We start from the raw sequence: 19,545 nt of genomic DNA, 5'->3' as shown, positions 1-19,545 counted from the left end.
TCTAGTTGTGCAGGTGACTTGAGGTCAATATCGGTCAATGGCGGTGTGATCGTGACTAGGCTCAGGGAGGAGCTAAGGTCCGAACGATCGAGAATGCCAAGTGACGATATTGAATACGAGTTGGCACATGGTGGAGCAACACCGTGTGGGATGGAATCGTAACGGGCTTCACATGTTACATGTGTAAGCGCCGGAAAAATCGTGAAGTAAATCGGATGAAAACTGAAGAAACAATAAAGAAAAAGAGGAGAGAGAAAATACATGCTACAGTACGCGCGGTACTGTAGCATGCATGTATGTCAGGCAGCTGTACATTGGTTCGGTCGTCCGTGCATAGCAGGCCGGCAGAGTGCAAGTCGGATACGACCGTCCGGCTGTCCGCGTGTCCACGCGCTGGAATAGATAGACTTTGAGTTCGTTTGATTTGGATAAGTTAAATTTGATTAGGAAAACTAAGAGATGAGCCATATTAGTATAAGGAGTCCTACTCCTATTTGGTGATAGACTTTTCGATATAAATAGAGACCGAGGGGTATGCCCCCGGTGTGCTTTTGTGAGACTTAGTTGTTGATTCTAGATCGACGATTTTGATAGGAGTGCTGTTGGTGCACTTTGTAAATACCAGTTGATGCAATAAAGTCAAGATCATTCAATCTACGTTTTTGACTTTCATCTACTGGTGATTTTTTTGGATTCCGACGATCCGATCGACGTCATAGGAGTGGCGCGATTCGATGATCTGCTCGGCGGCACATGAGCGGCGCGATCAAGGTAGCGGCGACACAGGAGCGACGTGATCAAGGTAGCAAGTCTTCGTCAATTTCTTCGACAGAGGTAATCCTTTATTCCGCGAAAGATTTTTGGGTTTTGTTTTTCCCTACCATTCACCCCCCCTCTGGTAGGTTTGTTTGATCTTGTTCGATACTACAAGTGGTATCAGAGCCTCGTTTTCTATTTGATCTTCACCGATCTTTAGATTTGTTTGCCATGGCTGAAAAGTTTTCAAACAAACCTCACATATTTAATGGATCTGATTTTGACTATTGGAAGAAAAAGATGGAATCTTATATTACATCTCAGGGTTATGATATTTGGCTTAAAGTTAATCAACCTTATGAGATTCCTGAACGCATTGATACTCCAGCTCTAAAATTAGAATTTGAAAATAATTGCAAAGCGCGCAATATTATTCTGAATGGGATTTCTCGCTCCGATTTTGATCGTGTTTCGCATCTTGCAACTGCTAATAAGATTTGGAAAGCTTTAAATGATTTTCATACTGGAACTTCAAATATCAAAGAGTTGCGAAAGGATGTTTTCAAAAAGGAGTACATAAAATTTGAGATGAAACTTGGAGAATCCTTAAATGACTATTTGGCTCGTTTCAATAAAATCTTGAGTGATCTTAGATCTGTTGATGCTTCTTATGATGTTAACTATTCTCAATCTGAGATTGCTCGTCACTTTATGAATGGCCTTGATATGAAAGTTTGGGATGTTAAAGTTACTTCAATTCAAGAGTCTGTTGATATGAATGCTTTAACTTTGGATATTCTTTATACTAAATTGAAAACATATGAGATGAATATTCTTTCAAAAAGGACTGATTTGAAATCTACTGCTTTAATATCCTCATCTGGATCTTCTTCTGAGTATATTTCTTTGGCAGCCTTTGCTGCTTTTACCGCCTTGTCCGATGATCAACTGGAAGAGATCAGTGAGGAGGACTTGGTTTTGGCCGCTAACAGAATTTCTCGAGCTGTGAGTAATATCAGGATCAGGAGAAGAGGAGGACCAATTCGATGCTTTGGATGTGGTCAACCGAATCACATCCGTTCTCAGTGCCCCAAGCTTGGAAGAGGTAAACAGGAAGAAGCTAAACCTCAAGATGCATCCAAAGATGCCAAGCAGAATAAGAAACAAATCAAGAATATGAAGATGAAGAAGTATTATCAAAAGGCGTTGGATGAAGCTTTTGCAGCTGTTCAAGAAAACAGTGACGTTGAGTTTGAAGATGATGAAGAAGAAGACAAGAGTATGAACATTGCTGGTGTTTGTCTCATGGCTAAAAGTTTTGAAGATTCTGACGATGACAACGAGGTAACTGGTCCTTCTAGTGTTGAATATTTTCAAGAAGTGATTGCTAGACTTGGTTACAAGATTTCTAAATTTGAGAAAAAAATTAGTCAACAAGAAGTTACTATTGATTCCCTTAATATTGAAAATAGTAAATTAAAATCTCTTGCTTCTAATGATGATGAATGCAAATCGTGTGATGTTTTATTTGCTGAAGTGAATGCTGTAAGAGAAGTTAATCAGAATAATTGCAAAAAACTTGATGTTGTAACCAAGAAATCTAGAAAACTTGAATCCTGTCTTGCTCTTAGCTTTACAATGAATACTAGATTGGTTGATGAATTGTTCTTGGCTAAGAGAGCTTTAAACAAATGTCGAGTTGCTGTGTTTGCTAGTTCTATGTTTAACTTGATTAGCTCTAAAAGAATCAAGCAATCTAGTGCTAAACCTTGCTTGACATGTCCTGCTAATGAGATGAAACTTAAACATGCTTTGGAATGTGTTAAACAAATGGAGGAAGTTGTTAAAAGAGATGAAGTGATTTCTTGCAAAAATTGTGCTAGTTTAACTCAAGAGGTTTCTTATTTAAAAAGTTCTTTGCAAAGATTTTCTGATGGAAAAAGGAACCTCAACATGATTCTTGATCAATCTAAAGTTAGCACACACAATCGTGGTTTAGGTTTTGATCCTCATGTTCACTTTTCTAGACATCCTCCTACTGTTTTAAGTATTGTTCAGAATGGTGAAATTTTGACTGAACCTGAACCTAAGACCACTGTATTTAAATCTGCTGGCATCATGTCTTCCTTGAGTGCTTCTTCATCAAAAGTTGTGAGTGCTAAACATGTTGTGAATGCTAAACCTGCTTTTAACACTAAATCTGTTGTAAATGCCAAACCTGTCTTTAGTACTACATCGGTTGTTAATGCTAAACCTGCTATATCAACTTGTGCTTCAACTCATCGTGATAAGTATACATGTTCCTTTTGTGGCAAAGATGGCCATATTGTTGGTTTCTGTTTTAGACTTGCTAGAAAGCAGAAAAAGGAACAGAAAATTGCTTTTGCAAAACAAAGATGGCAAAAATTGGCTTTTACCTCGAGACAGGCGGTTAGACTGCAGCAGTACCAGCAGTCAAACCGGTGTTATAACCCCCGTCAGAACGGTGGTAAAGCTTTGGTCAGACCGCAGGTTCCTAAGCAGTTAAACCAGCCTTGGGAGCATTTTTCTAAAAGGAAACATATTGAATTTTCTACTGGTTATGTTCCTGTTAGATCTGGTCGTGTGTCTCAGTACTGGATTCCTAAATGTTTATTATCTAACCCCAGTACTGAGACTTCGGCATCTGCTTATGCATAGGCATTTTTGGCGAGGAAGGAGAACGTGTGGATTGTGGACTACGGTTGTTCGCGACATATGACCGGTGATAAAAGTTGGTTCTCCTCTCTCGTGAGGGCATCAAGGAAGGATTCAATCATCTTCGGTGATGCTTCTACTAGTACGATCACTGTAACTGGATCTGTCAAGGTAAGTGACAAATTTACATTGAATGATGTCGCTTTGGTTGAAAATCTAAAGTACAATTTGCTCTCCGTTTCTCAAATTGTGGATGAGAATTTTGATGTTCTATTTAAGAAAAGTGGAAGTAAAATTTTTGATTTTTCTGGAGATGTTGTGCTTAATATTTCTCGATATGGAAGAGTTTTTAAAGCTGACTTTGAAAGTAGTATTTCTTCTGAAGTTATATGTTTTGTTGCAAAGTTTTCTAAAGATGTGATGTTCTGGCATCGCAGACTTGGACATATTGGCTTTGATCATCTAACTAGGATTAGTGGTTCAGATCTTATTCGTGGTTTGCCTAAACTTAAAAAAGATGTTGATTTGGTTTGCTCGCCATGTCGTCATGCTAAAATGGTTGTATGCTCGCATACTCCTACATTTTCTGTGATGACGGATGCACCAGGACAGCTCTTACACATGGACACTGTCGGTCCGGCTAGAGTACAATCTGTTGGAGGAAAGTGGTATGTGTTGGTTATAGTTGACGATTTCTCTCGTTATTCTTGGGTTTTCTTTATGGTTACCAAAGATGAGGCTTTTGAACACTTTAAAAGTTTGTATCTTCGGTTGGCCATTCAATTTCCTGGATCTTTAAGAACCATCCGAAGCGATAATGGTGGAGAGTTTAAAAACGCTTCTTTTGAGAGGTTTTGCAATGAAAAAGGTCTTGAACATCAATTTTCGTCTCCCCGGGTTCCTCAACAAAATGGTGTGGTTGAAAGAAAAAATCGTTCTTTGGTTGAGATGGCTAGGACTATGCTTGATGAGTACAGTACACCTAGGAAATTTTGGGCTGAAGCGGTTAATACTGCATGCTATATTTCCAATCGTGTTTTCTTGAGATCAAAACTTAGAAAGACTTCTTATGAGCTTCGTTTTGGACATACACCTAAGATTTCTCATTTACGTGTTTTTGGGTGTAAGTGCTTTGTGTTAAAGTATGGGTTTTTAGATAAATTTGAATCACGCTCTCGTGATGGACTTATGTTAGGATATGCTGCCCATTCTCGAGGTTACCGTGTACTTGTTTTAGAAACTAACAAAATTGTTGAGACTTGTGAAGTCACTTTTGATGAGGCTAGTCCAGGTACTAGACCCGAAATTTCAGGTACAATATCACAGGTTCAGGGGGAGGATATATTTGTGGAGGAAAGTGATGACGAGGACGACGACGAATTGTCAGCTGGTCAGACCGGTGGCACAATGTCAGTCAGACCGCAGGCAGAAGAGCGGTCAAACAGGCCCGGAGGATCTTCCTCATGTGCTTCAGGTGCGGATGGTGGTGGACCTCCAGAAACCTCTAGTTCGTTAGAACAGGGTACAGAACATGAAAATTCATCTGAAGCCACTGCTCCACTTCATATTCAACAACGACATCCTCCGGAACAAATAATAGGTAACTTGGATGAACGTACTACAAGGTCGAAGGTAATCACTCGTGATTTTCATGTGAACTCTGCTTTTGTTGCTAATTTTGAGCCCAAAGATGTTACTCATGCCTTAACTGATGAATCGTGGATTAATGCCATGCATGAAGAACTTGAGAATTTTGAAAGAAATAAAGTTTGGTACTTAGTTGAACCTCCTGTTGGTCATAATATTATTGGAACTAAATGGGTTTTCAAAAATAAACAAAATCAGGATGGTTTAATTGTTAGAAACAAGGCTAGACTTGTGGCTCAGGGTTTTACTCAAATGGAAGGGTTGGATTATGATGAAACTTTTGCTCCTGTTGCTAGAATTGAAGCAATTAGACTTTTGTTGGCTTTTGCTGCTTCAAAAGGTTTTAAATTATTTCAAATGGATGTTAAAAGTGCTTTTCTAAATGGCTATATACAGGAGAAAGTTTATGTGAAACAACCACCTGATTTTGAAAATCCTGATTTTCCCAACCATGTTTTTCGTTTGTCTAAAGCCTTGTATGGCTTGAAACAAGCACCTAGAGCATGGTATGATAGGCTTAAAAACTTTTTACTTGCTAAAGGTTTTATAATGGGAAAAATTGATAAAACTCTCTTTGTTCTTAAGCATGGTGATGATCAACTGTTCGTTCAGATTTATGTGGATGCTATCATCTTTGGTTGTTCATCTCACCCTTTGGTTGTGGAGTTTGCTGAAACGATGCACAGGGAATTTGAAATGAGTATGATGGGCGAGTTGACTTATTTTTTGGGATTGCAAATTAAACAAACACCTCAAGGTACGTTTGTGCATCAAACAAAATACACCAAGGATCTTTTACGACGTTTCAAGATGGACAATTGCAAGCCGATGACTACACCTATAGGATCTGCTACTGTGTTGGATCCTGATGAAGATGGTGAAGCGGTTGATCAAAAGGAATACAGAAGTATGATAGGATCATTACTTTATCTCACTGCTTCAAGACCGGATATACAATTTGCTGTGTGTTTGTGCGCTCGATTTCAAGCTTCTCCGAGAGCTTCACATCACCAAGCGGTTAAACGCATCATGAGGTACTTACAACACACTCTTGAATTTGGAATTTGGTATTCTACTTCATCTTCTATATGCTTGAGTGGTTATTCGGATGCGGATTTTGGAGGCTGTAGAATTGATAGGAAGAGTACCAGTGGTACATGCCATTTTCTTGGTACTTCATTGATTGCATGGTCTTCTCGAAAACAATCTAATGTTGCTCAATCAACTGCTGAATCTGAATATGTTGCTGCTGCTAGTTGTTGCTCCCAAATTTTGTGGCTTATTTCAACCTTGAGAGATTATGGTCTTACTTTTGAGAAAGTTTCTCTCTTTTGTGATAATACAAGTGCTATTAATATTGCTAAGAATCCTGTTCAACACTCACGCACTAAGCACATTGATATTCGTTTTCACTTTTTGAGGGATCATGTTGAAAAGGGAAATGTGGAATTAAAATTTATTGATACTACATTGCAATTGGCTGATATTTTCACGAAACCTTTGGATTCTTCTCGATTTGCTTTTCTTCGGGGAGAATTGGGAGTTATTCATCCTTTTGGCATCAATTAAGGGGGAGTTTTTGGCTCCGTGTTGCATTTTCCTCTTTTGATTTTGCATACATGTTTTAATTAATGCATGGTGTGTTTTAAGAAAAAGAAAATCAAAAAAAAAAGAAGACCTTTGTTTCGTGCCTTTAGTCTATTGTAGTACTTGCTTGCAATACTTGTTAGAGAATATGATTAGTAATCTAGCTTGTCTGCATTTTTGGTTTATACATGAGCTTTTGATATTGCTTTTAAGGGAGATGATGCATGACACTTAAATTCTATACTTGAATTAAGTAAATATGCAATATTGATGCTAGCATATGGGTTGTTTTTAAATGCTTATATATATGCTTTATTGATTTGTTATTCCTCAATAGCTTTTTAAATTGCTCAAGAGAATAAAAAAAATCTATGAGAGAAAAAAATGAATACCGAATCCTTGGACAGTCTTGACGACAAGGACGTATTCGATGTGAGCAAAAATAATGGGTGCCGAATCCTTGGACAGTCTTGACGACAAGGACGTACCCGGAATAATTGAGAGAAAAAAATTGAGCAAAAAGGCTCAAGTAAAAAGGTTAAAAATTCTCTTGGTAATTTTGTGCTAGAGCTAATTTGAGAAAGAGTGATAAATACAATGGGTATATATGTACAGTATTTATTTTTCAATCTATGTGCTTGTACCGATGTTGCATTATAACTCTTTGAAATCATGAATTCTTAATGTTGACTTGATCTTAATTGCCATATCTCAAGTTCATGGTTTTACTTTAGTGCATGCTTGTTAGTCTTTTTCTACCTTGTTATTGCAATACAAGTTCATGAGTTACTATTGGTACATTGCAAAGCTCTCCGAGAAAAAAAATGAAAATAAAAAAAACCTTCATTGATGAATTCATTGTCAAAAGGGGGAGAACAAGGTAACAAAAAAAATTTGTGCATAATTGTCATACTCAAAGGATTTTCTTTCTTTTCAAAAGTGAGAGATTTTTGCATTGCATGCTTTTTGGAGTTTCTACACAAAAACAACAAAACAAATTTTGAAGTGTTTGCCAATGTGTTCATTAAGGGGGAGATTGTAAGATCATAAGCATGATTAATATTTTCTGATGAACAATTGGCTTGCGATTTGGTTTATAAATTGAATTTGGTTTGGAAACAATTAAGGTGTTGGTGCGAATGTGTGTAACTAATGTGAGTCAGGTTGCGATATCTGTGCTCGAAAACGGTTGGTTTGTCTCTAGTTGTGCAGGTGACTTGAGGTCAATATCGGTCAATGGCGGTGGGATCGTGACTAGGCTCAGGGAGGAGCTAACGTCCGGACGATCGAGAATGCCAAGTGACGATATTGAATATGAGTTGGCACATGGTGGAGCAACACCGTGTGGGATGAAATCGTAACGGGCTTCACATGTTACATGTGTAAGCGCCGGAAAAATCGTGAAGTAAATCGGATGAAAACTGAAGAAAGAATAAAGAAAAAGAGGAGAGAGAAAATACATGCTACGGTACGCGCGGTACTGTAGCATGCATGTATGTCAGGCAGCTGTACATTGGTTCGGTCGTCCGTGCATAGCAGGCCGGCAGAGTGCAAGTCGGATACGACCGTCCGGCTGTCCGCGTGTCCACGCGCTGGAATAGATAGACTTTGAGTTCGTTTGATTTGGATAAGTTAAATTTGATTAGGAAAACTAAGAGATGAGCCATATTAGTATAAGGAGTCCTACTCCTATTTGGTGATAGACTTTTCGATATAAATAGAGATCGAGGGGTATGCCCCCGGTGTGCTTTTGTGAGACTTAGTTGTTGATTCTAGATCGACGATTTTGATAGGAGTGCTGTTGGTGCACTTTGTAAATACCAGTTGATGCAATAAAGTCAAGATTATTCAATCTACGTTTTCGACTTTCATCTACTGGTGATTTTTTTGGATTCCGACGATCCGATCGACGTCATAGGAGTGGCGCGATTCGATGATCTGCTCGGCGGCACATGAGCGGCGCGATCAAGGTAGCGGCGACACAGGAGCGACGTGATCAAGGTAGCAAGTCTTCGTCAATTTCTTCGACAGAGGTAATCCTTTATTCCGCGAAAGATTTTTGGGTTTTGTTTTTCCCTACCATTCACCCCCCTCTAGTAGGTTTGTTTGATCTTGTTCGATCCTACAATCTCCTCTTCTTTGGCCACCGGCTACGCTCATGCGCCCTCTCTGTCGATGAGGTTGCCGAACACCACATTATGAGATAAATCGAGGTCAGGGTGGAGCGCAGATGGACATCGATATTGCTAGGATCCTTCCTCACCGGTGCCCATGGCCATCCTCTTCCTCTTCGCTCTTAGCAGCATTCCCAGTGACGGATCTCCTCAGACAATAGATATGGCATCGAGCTCACCAGATAGCTCGTTGGATCCGACGACCACCTCCATGGCAACGCACTCGCCCCATCTCCATTGAAGTCGTAGTCTCTCTCTCAGCAAGCTCGTGCATCTGCTCGTGATGGTGGTGGAGAAAACAATGGGTCTCAACGACGATGCCTTCCTGCTGGTCGATGATGGTGGAGAAGACCATGGAAGAGGACAGCGCAAATGGTTGCATGGGCATGATCACTCAACACTCACCCTAGAACGTGTTCTATGCTTTTTTCTTCTCTGTATTTGATGGTGTGACTCACAAAAGCTCCACACCCCTTACGAAGCAATCGGTCCCCATTCTCTCTCTCTCACGTGAGCGGTGAGCTGAGCAATGGCAAGTTGAGACCAATCGACACTCACCGTATAGGTGCAGTGTGTATATCCCGAGGCAACAACCTCGGGTTTTCTTAAGCCATCCAGTTTTATAAGAGAGCCGCTTGACCATGAGCAAATTATACATGAGGCCAGAAATAAGCAAATAAATACTTCACACAAATCGGAAAAACAAATCAGGCCCTTCATTTGTCTCTGCACGCCATGGCAACCGCTTGTTCGACTCGCTTGCCGGCAGCAGTGGACACACCAGGGTCTCAGTTGGCTGCAGCTGAAAGCATCGCTGGCGGCCGAATCGATCTCACGAGCGACGGAGAAGAAACACCAGCAGCTACAATAGAAACCGCGCATGCCCCGATCCAGTGGTGGATTTAACACGCGGCTCGAGCCCCGATATCTCCGTTAAAGCTATTAAAGTCTCCACGAAGACCCCCTAAAATTTTATAGCAAAGATTAATAGAATGGGAGGGCTAAATGATGCGCCAGTGCCCCGATCGGCCCAGGAACTAGGCCATAGTTGGGTTTTTCAAAAGGTGTAGGTTAAAGCTTTATTGGCGTAACCCTTTTTAACTTAATGCTTGACAAATAAGCGTCGCCAATAAGTTGAAGAGCACCCCTACGGCAATGGTTGTTGCATGCCGGGAAGAGTCGAGATAGCCAGTGCTACCAGATCTTATGGATCCTTCGCTAGAGACGAAGATGATGACCGATACCAAGTGCGAGAAGCTCGTCGGAGAACTGAATGGCCGATGCAACCTTCTCTTTGTTGAGCCAGAAGAAGAGGTCACTGGAGATGGAAGGGAAGCGGCCAGGATGATGGGGATTTTTTTTTTCTTCGCACCTGGAGTCGCCTCATGAAACAGAAAACACGTTTGACACATTATCTAATTCCTCCTGTCGTATAGCTTCGAGCATGAAAGAGGTGTAAGTTTTGTGAAACCTGATTAGGTGCTTTAGCTCAGTTTCCCTCATTGATCCTAAGAGGTTATTATCTCCATCAACTTGCTCACAACGCCTACACAAACGAACCTATTCATACAAAAACGAGAATGAACAAGTATGCAGTTATGCTCATGGTCTCCCTACATTCCATTTCTTGAGCTGTGAATCTCTACAGTTTTAGACCATGAATTGAAATCATGGTCACATGCAATGATCACCATAGCTTGCAATTTGAAGTACGATATTGTATCTCAAAGATAGATAGAGAAGCAAACAGGTTAATCCTACTACAGGCCACGGCAACACAAGCAGTAAGATATTTGAATTGAAAAGATGGATACGAAAAATGCAGCCAATACAGTGTGCGCACTTTCACATATACTTAGTTAACAGTACATAACGCTGCTGACTGAATTTGCAATAATGCATCGTTAAACAACAAAAAGAACACCCTGTGAAGAAGTTAAGCAAACTTATAGTTGTGCTAACTATGAAGTGACGAAATACAGCAACAACGACGGTTCTTTGGCTATATTTTAAGACTATGTCATGTGCTGAAGACTCCACAAAGACAGCTTCAAAAGTATGGCCTGCGTGGGCGGCGGAATCTGGGATATCTGTTACACAAGGAGAGCAAACTGAGCATTAGAATCATCTAAGAGAACAATGATGGCGAAGTTGCCATTTGCCAAGCAAATACCAATTCACACTCACCCATAGCCATAGGGATTGTAAAACGGTGCTCCATATGGCCTCATATAGGGATGGCCACCAAATCCTCTGCCTCCCCGGGGCTGCTTCATCCCAGGGACGTTAGTCCTCTTAGGCGCCACCTGATATGAAGTACATCTAAGTTGTCAGTGTGCCAAGTAGGTGGCTGCAAACAAGGGAGCAATTAAGCTTGATCACAATGAGTTTACATCTCACCTTGATTTGGCGACCATGCAGTTCTGATTCATTCAACTTAACAGCTTCTTGAACAGCTTCTACTTCAAGGAATTCAACATAAGCAAAACCTTTAGGTTGCCCGAACTTGTCAGTCAGGATTGTCACTCTGTTGACAGTTCCGCAGGAATTAAAATGCTGCTGGACTTCTTCTGGGGTGCATGCATAGTCAACCTGCAGTGATCATACAGCATCAAGAACAAAATTGTGAGGGGGGCACATATTGTTTATATTGCTAGGTAATGTGGACAAGAAAGATCAACAGGCAGAACCAAACATTAAGAGATAGTACAAGTTCAGATTTTGTACAACAAACCTTATGCAGCAGGCAGACACATGCAATACAAAATATGAACAGATAGATAAAATGGATACAAGTGGAAGTCAGCAACTTCGCAAAGGTTATTCCTATTTATAACCTATTCCCTTCATCCCAAAATATAACATCTTCTATACTTACATTCTCTTTCAACCAATCACAGCCTCCCTTTAATTCCACCAACTTTCTTAATACCAATACAAAGAAAAACTAATATAAGTCAAATTCATAAGTATACAAAATAAAAGAGAGACTCAAAGTCATATTAAAAAAGAATGGAATATTTGTCACACGTACTATATAAGCTGGCAAGCTGCCAGTCATATAAAAAAAAGGAATAGCATATTTGCCGCACATACTATATAAGCTGAAAGCATACTGACATGTGCACAAAATGGTGGAAATGAAATATTGCACACATGGATGTGCTACTGACAGAACCAGAAATCTGCAAAACACGTCTAATGTACTGATCAGTGATCACACATGCATTTCATAGCAGAGGATGGGACTCAATGGAAGTTGACAAAATAAATTTCTATGATCCACCGCTGCAGATAATGTGCTAGAAAATAGGAATGTCCATCGATAAATTTTCCAAATGTATAAGATATTATTCAATATAGATATGCAATGGAGAAAATCAGAAAACCAAAAAATTTAATGCCACTGAAATCACCATTATGCATACATTTCACTCTCTATGCAATCACTAAGGTATGCTAAGAACTCAGTGGGATATCCTTTGTTGAAGGATTCTACGGACTGATGGAAAAATATTACATTGATATATTAAACAAAAGAAACTGAACAAGACAAAGATACCGAACACAACTGATTCAAATAGCAAACATTAAGCTGAAAACCATAGACTAAGAAAGAAATTCCCAACAGGAGAAACATCATTAGATACAATACATGTCATTCTTTCAATACAGACTTAGAGTCAACAGCATAAATGTGAAGATGCACTTACATGTCATGCCTATGCACTCTGCCAGTGATTCTCAAGTGCCATAACTTTTGGGGGATGACATCCTATCACTTTTTTTCTCTTTTTTTCTTTCTTTTCTTTTCTTTTCTTTTCTTTTTATTTTTCAAAATATTTTTTCTTTTTTCCTTTTTTTGAGGATTTTTTTCTTCCCCCATTAAGCTAACACTATAACTTGTGCTGAGATTCAACCAGACGCCAAAATTTTGATTTCAAAGACTTGATGACAGCAGACTACCCTGCGAGCATTGTCATTGCTCAATCAATGCACCAGAGAATTAAAAAGATAAATAACGATAGAAGAGAGCTTGTTTTTTCAAAGTTATCATTAACTGAAAATAAAGGCATTCTATAGTTCTTATATTATAGGGTAATGATGTGTGTTTATTAAAACTATGGAAGAACTCAATAAATTTAATGAGCTAGAGGAATGCATGTATTGAAAAATCAAGATCAAGATAGGATATTCTGTGAAAGCTTTAAAGATCAAACACAGTGCACTTTAATAACTTCTTGAGCCAATCAGATAACTAGCGCAGAAACTTTATCTGTAGTTTTAAAAGGAATCATTATGCAAAATATAAATTTTAATGATAAAACCTGGGCAATTAATCACAGATCAATCACATAGATTTAGATTAAAGGATATGAAAATCTTACATTTCCAACATACACCGACCGAGCATCCATCTCCTCTTTTGATTCGGATGGGGTTGCATTAGGATCCAAACCTACAGAAGTAGAATTATCAGATGTGTGACAAAACATGCAAGAAAATTTTGTGGCAATCATAAATGTCAAGTTACTAAATTCAAAGATCTCTTCCCAAACACAGCAATGGATACCCCCAAAACATTACTTTATAATAAGTTCCGTTAATTACACGAGTCAATGTTCTAAGAAGCAGTAAGTGGTGCGGTGTGGTCACTCTACCTTGTAGCGCTCCTGGCCTTGTACGTGGGCATGTCCTGGGCATACATGTATTTTTTCATTCACCAGTACAGGCACACCCATATTCAGCGTTGCTAATTTGCCAACTTCTCCATCCTTATTTATGAACAATTAATCCATATTTATTTACTGAACAATTAGCTAGACTGTGGGCCAAAATAGAATGTACAGGCTAGCACCATACATGAATAGTGTCATGGATAGCCTTCTGAATGGTTTTGTGCACGGTAAACAGGCAGCTACTCCGAGTCTCCGAATATACTTAGACTTGTAAACATTCTAGACTAACCGCTCAGCAATATCAAAAAGGCCCATGGACATGGTACACATATTTGCACACTTACAAGGTCGGACGCTTTTGAGAACATTGACAAGAGTACTCTATGAGCTCCAAAGTACTTTCCGAATTAAATTATACTCTGGTTCCTAACACAATAGAACTACCTCAGCTATTAAATTAATATAACAACTGCAAATCTTGAAGCAAAATTAAATTCCGTATCAGTATCTACTACTACTATAAAAGGGAGTAGTGGTGGTGGTGGGTGGTGGTGAATCTGCCACCTACCCCACCACCAACTCCCTTCTATTTTTTAAAAGAAAAAAAGTTGAGACCTATATGTTAAACCAATTTTATTAACTATATTTTAATAAAATGCTAATGATATTTTTTAATAAGATCCCGTTGCAACGTATGGGTAATATGCTAGTATCACAAAATTAAATACCATATCAATGTTTTAAAAAGCCACCCTTCGGACAAAGTGGGCACATATGTGTGCCAGGTCCATTGGACTTGCTGAGTATAACTAAGCACTTGGTCCACAAGGATAAGCAGGCCACATATCCAGATATGCCGCCCGCTTAGAATGTACAAGGCTGCTTAAAAGGTATTGGTATCACATATTCATATACTCTAGATTCTAGAATATAACTTCTCTGGCCCACATAACCCCAGCCCAACCGTGCACCTCCATCTACATCTTAATATGTTGCGTCATACTGGTACAATAATATAACAACGCTGCTATACATCCGACGGAGTCGTACGACCCACGTACGACTCCGTCGGCATGCACCGCCGCCCTCCACGCATGCTGCCACTTGCCCTCTGCGCCGTCCGCATGCAGAGTCGTATGCATAGCACTTTTGATAATATAAAGCATGTTCAACCACATATAACTATATATATACTATTATACTTCATGTGTCAAATAAGAAAACCTTAGAACCGCTTGCATGACCACTTCCCGCATAAGCTCTACAAGGTGGGCTGACTGCTCGCTCTGCTTACTGATTTTTAAAAACATTTTCCTATATATAAATTTCAGTAGCAGAAAACACACGACATACTTATGTAGCACACACCACCATATAGCACATCTACACAATCAGCTTGATTCAAACCGCTGGTAAGCATAAACTACATCCTAAATAACCGGTCAAACACAGGCAACCCCTAGTATCGTCCCAGATCTCAAATTTTCCTAAACCGCCGTACCATGTACAGGAGCATAGCTTACACGGGGACGACACTAACCTTGCATCTCCTTGGCGACCTTGGCCTGCATCTCGCGGAGGGCGTTGGCCTCCTCCTCCATCTCCTTGAGCCTCCGCTTCATCTCGTCGAGCTCCTGCATCTGCGCAGGCAGGGGGAGGAGTCAGGTCCAAAAGCTAGGGTTTGGGGTCCCGGGAGAGAGAGAGAGAGAGAGAGCTAGAAGGGCATCCAACGCCTCCGGTACCTTGGCGGCCTCGTCGCCGGGGGCGCCCATGTCGACGTCCTCCCCGTCGAGGGGGATCTCCTGGCCGTACACCTCGTGCTCCTCGTCCGCCATGGCCGGCCGCCGCAAGCTAGGGTAGTACTGGTACAGAAGAGTGCGAGTTCCCCAAATGAGACGGGACCTTAGCCAATCCTGTCGCGGCGCCGGCCTGACTCGCGGATTCCCCTCGATAAATAGGCGGATGGATGCAGGTTGGGCTTGCCCACCGTCCCCGCTCATGGGCCGTGCGCTGTGTAGTTGGGCAAGGTCTTCTTCTGTACGTGCAAGTGTGCAAGAGGAGTTGCTTGGTACTTCACCGTTCCACCAACGCAAGCTTTGCCGGAACAAGGCCGAACGTCCCTAGCCGCTAGGGATGGCAACGGGACTGCATCCGTCGGGTTTTATCATCCCGTCCCTGTCCCCATAGACAGAAAATATCCCCATCCCCATCCCCGTAAACGGGGAAGGATTTCTCCCTGTCCCCGTCCCCAGGCGGGTACGGGTAACCCGATGGGTGCCCAGACCCGGCAACCAATCATAGTACAACCCAGACCCGACGAGCGGCGCGGTGAGCTGCGTGGCGAGCTATGCGGTGGCGCGACGAGCAGCACGGCTAGGGCGGCGGCGCGACGAGCTTCGCGGGCACGCGTGTGGCGAGCTACGCGGTGGCGCGGCGATCTACGGCTAGGGCGGCGGCGCGACGAGCGGCGAGGGAACGCGCTCGGCGAGCTACATGGTGGAGCGACGATCTGCGCGGCTAGGACGGCGGTGCGGCGACCTAGGTCTAGGGCAGCAGCGCGACGAGCGGCACGGGCGCGGCGAGCTGCGCGGGCATAACGCGCGGCGATGCAGGCTAAGGGCAGCAGCGCGGCGACCGGCTGCTCCCGCCGGCGGCGCAGCCAACGGCTGGCGCCCTGGCGACCTCGCTCCTCCGCTCCGGCCGTCCCTCGGTGGTGAGAAGAGAACGAGGGAGAAAGGGAGAAACCGAGAACGATAGAGGAGGAGAGAAGAATGGCGGCGCTGCGTGTGGCTTGGACGTCGCTCGGTGGTGATTGCGTCTACGCGTGATGGGCTAGGGTTTCTATCTAGACCTAATGGGCTGAATTACTGAGTTACGTATATATTCGAAAATTATACGGGTACCCGCGGTACACGGGGACGGGGAGCCGGGGACCGTACCTGTCCCCGCCTTACCCGATGGGGCCAGTTTTTAGCCAATATTAGCCCCACAGGTATCGATTTCACCCCTTTTTATACCCTAATAGAGTTTTTACCCGTCGGGGATCGGGGTTCGGTGCCCCATTGCCATCCCTACTCGCCGTTGATTTAGTAGCGAAAAAGAGGGGAAGTCATTATACGTATGGTAGAAGCTCTAACCAAATTAACCCATGGTCTTTTTTCCTTGATCCTATAGTTATTTTTTTCATCGTCATCACATATGAATTTGGAAGACGACAACAACATTACTTATGTGCGCCAACTTGTCCTAATCCATTGCCCCTCTAACTTACAAAAGGGGCCCATGCATGCATGCACGGATGCACCTACCCGTTCTTTTTTGCGTAGTGAGCACGTATAGGATAGAAGTCAACATGCTCAACACCAGACAACCATCAGTTTACGTTAGCATGTCTTTTTAACAAAAACTTTTGTTAGCGCTGACAATAACCCGGCAAATGACGTGATCAGTGTCTCGACGTCAAGCGAGCAGCTGGGCCGCGGCAAGAGGAACCGAAGGGTAAACTCTCATGTGTGTGGGCCGGACTGGGCCGTGTAAGGGGTATCGTGTGGCGCATGCCAGTTGACATCGCAAGGGGGGTGAGCTATGTAAGAGCTGGCAGAACACATTTCGAACTTGGCTTGGAAATAATCGGAAGATTGGCTAAGGCAATTCGTTGGAATTGGCCGTGATCTCGAAATCCCTCTCGTGTTCTTGTGTTCTTATTTTCCCTTTCTGTTTGGCAAGTCTTCTTCTCTTGCGATTTGGATGCTAACAACTTTGTTAGCTTATAGATATTGCACTATGTGCTATTTTTAGGGTTGAGCTGGATTTACCCTCCTCAATTATTACAAAAGTATGAACCGCCTCTTTAACTACAAAATCAGACAAATAGCATCCTTGACTATTGAATTTAGACAATTAACACCCCAAATACTTTTCCAAGTGGTTTAAGTATAAATTATCACATACGTTACTTCTACGTGGAGCGTGAGTTGCCTTATCAGCAAAATAAAACAAAATCGCACATCCATCTTTCCCGGCCACTCTATCCCAAAAACCCAATGTCAACCTCTAGTAAGGTACAAATGTATGATGACGGTACAAGTGTAGTGATGGCTAACCAACGTTGGCACGACGGTATTCATGTGCCGTAGACCAGTATATCTTTTTTGGGCCAAAACGGCAAGACGATGATACACCGTGATTATCCCCTAAAAACAACGTAAGTTACAATTTTAAAATTTTGAATTAAACCGTCGTGGTTTTTAGAAGGAAAATTGCATTGTATCCAACGATTTATCGTTTTTGGTAGGAAAATTCATTGTATCCAACGATTTATCGTGGTATTCTTAGTGATAATCATGATATTTTTCACAATATTGATAATTGTGATATATTTGTTGATAGTCACGGGTTGGGTGTGAAAACTATTCGATATAATTTCTTGGATATAGCAACATATCGTCATGAATTGTTTATTATTTTTTTAAAAAAAATTAAAATCTCGTGAAACTTCTATACGTAATGTGGCTTACCGAAAGCCTCGCCCTAGCGGCTCAAGCAATTATTGCGACGATAATCATGATAACACGGACCCAGTCATAGACAGGGTTGGGGTGTGGCATTAGGGTGACATAGGCAAGGCACAATGGGGTGGTGAAGAACATACATTCCGAGCACCAAGAAGGTACAGGCGAATTGTTGCAGGCATGCGATCAGTGTCGATTAGGTAAGGGCATGGACGGCGTGAGTGTCTAGTGAAGGACCTCTAGCATGCCACGTAGATGAAATCACTAAACAAATTTCCTTTCCGATAGTGTAGGTAGCTTCAGGGGTGGTCCAAACTTAGCATATCAACCCTCTTCTTTTATATTTCAGCTCTTGTTGTTTAGTGATTTATACATGAGTCCAAACTTTAGGGGAAAAATATCCATGCACCACTGAGAACTTGCCCAGTAACTTCCTGAATTTTATCTCATTTCTTACTCTCCTCGGAGTTTTGTCATCTTTATTTTAGTTGAACGTTCTCGTGTTTATGTGTTGCCTACCCAATAATACTCATATGAGGAAAAATTAACTTATAATAAAATAAATGAGATATAATCATTTAATGCTATTTTTATAAGTGATAGTTAATTTCTGAAAAAAATTAAAAAATGTGATTAAATGCATACATTAGTTTCAACAGGAAATTGAGAACAAAAAATAATTGGTATTTGGGTTTAAATTCTTGGGAATATATTGTACAAAATTCATCATATTTGATTCAAAATTTATATAAAATTTTAAAATATATTTTCTCATATTTGTGAGCGAATAATTTCATCACCTTTGTTTTTACCATGAATATTTTTTTACTACATATTCGTTTCAAAAATGTTTTTCAAATTTGATACGGAGTTTGATTATTATCTTTTGAAATTTCAATGAAATTATGTTTCAGATTTTAAATTCATAAAAAATATTCTACAGTTTATCCCTTATTGTTTTTCATAGCCCAAATAGTGCATTTGAAAACATTTCTAACGTTTAGCACTATACCAAGGTCAACAAGGTTATTTCAGAACTAATGGTCAAACTAATGGAATGGGTATGTAAGGGATTTAAATAAGAACTCACAAGTATATAAGGGATTGAGACCGTGTTCAGTGTGATGTTTACTTATCCGCGCAGAAAATGTAGCAATAGATTACTACATGATTAATTAATTATTAATTATTATAAATATAAAATAGATTAATATGATTTTGTAAAACAAGAAATTTTTTGTAAAAAACATATCGTATAGTAGTTCGGAAAGCGTGCACATGAAAAAAGAGGAGAATCTGGATTAGTAGCACTATTGCCGAACGTGGCCTGAGTAAATCTCAAGGTCATAAAAGAGACCACATGAAATTTTAAGGATGCACGAATAATTTACTAAAATTAATACTTATAGTATTTTGAAATGGGAAGTAGCATGAGTGTCAGCACATTAACCTAGCTCACGTTGCCACTCTCCCGCTTGTAGTGACCACCATTCATAGTACACTTATATGACGAGT

The 19,545-nt window shown here is 40.9% G+C and overlaps 1 protein-coding gene across 1 annotated transcript; it reads right to left on the bottom strand.

Annotated features, from left to right (window-relative positions):
• Window positions 1-10,651: 10,651 nt before the first annotated feature.
• On the bottom strand, window positions 10,652-15,457 carry LOC102718843 (polyadenylate-binding protein 2-like). The gene is made up of 6 exons (XM_006655856.3): window positions 15,262-15,457; window positions 15,060-15,159; window positions 13,229-13,299; window positions 11,241-11,432; window positions 11,028-11,146; window positions 10,652-10,930 (listed from the first exon to the last, which is right to left on the bottom strand). The coding sequence occupies exons 1-6, from the start codon at window positions 15,352-15,354 to the stop codon at window positions 10,891-10,893; spliced, it is 615 nt and encodes a 204-aa protein (XP_006655919.1). The 5' UTR covers window positions 15,355-15,457; the 3' UTR covers window positions 10,652-10,890.
• Between the last annotated feature and the right edge of the window lie 4,088 nt (window positions 15,458-19,545).

This window comes from Oryza brachyantha, chromosome 6 (genome assembly GCF_000231095.2).
Source record: "Oryza brachyantha chromosome 6, ObraRS2, whole genome shotgun sequence".
NCBI classification, from domain to species: Eukaryota; Viridiplantae; Streptophyta; class Magnoliopsida; order Poales; family Poaceae; genus Oryza; species Oryza brachyantha.
The sequence above is the reverse complement of the archived record's forward strand: the minus strand, read 5'-3'. Positions and strand labels throughout refer to the sequence as shown.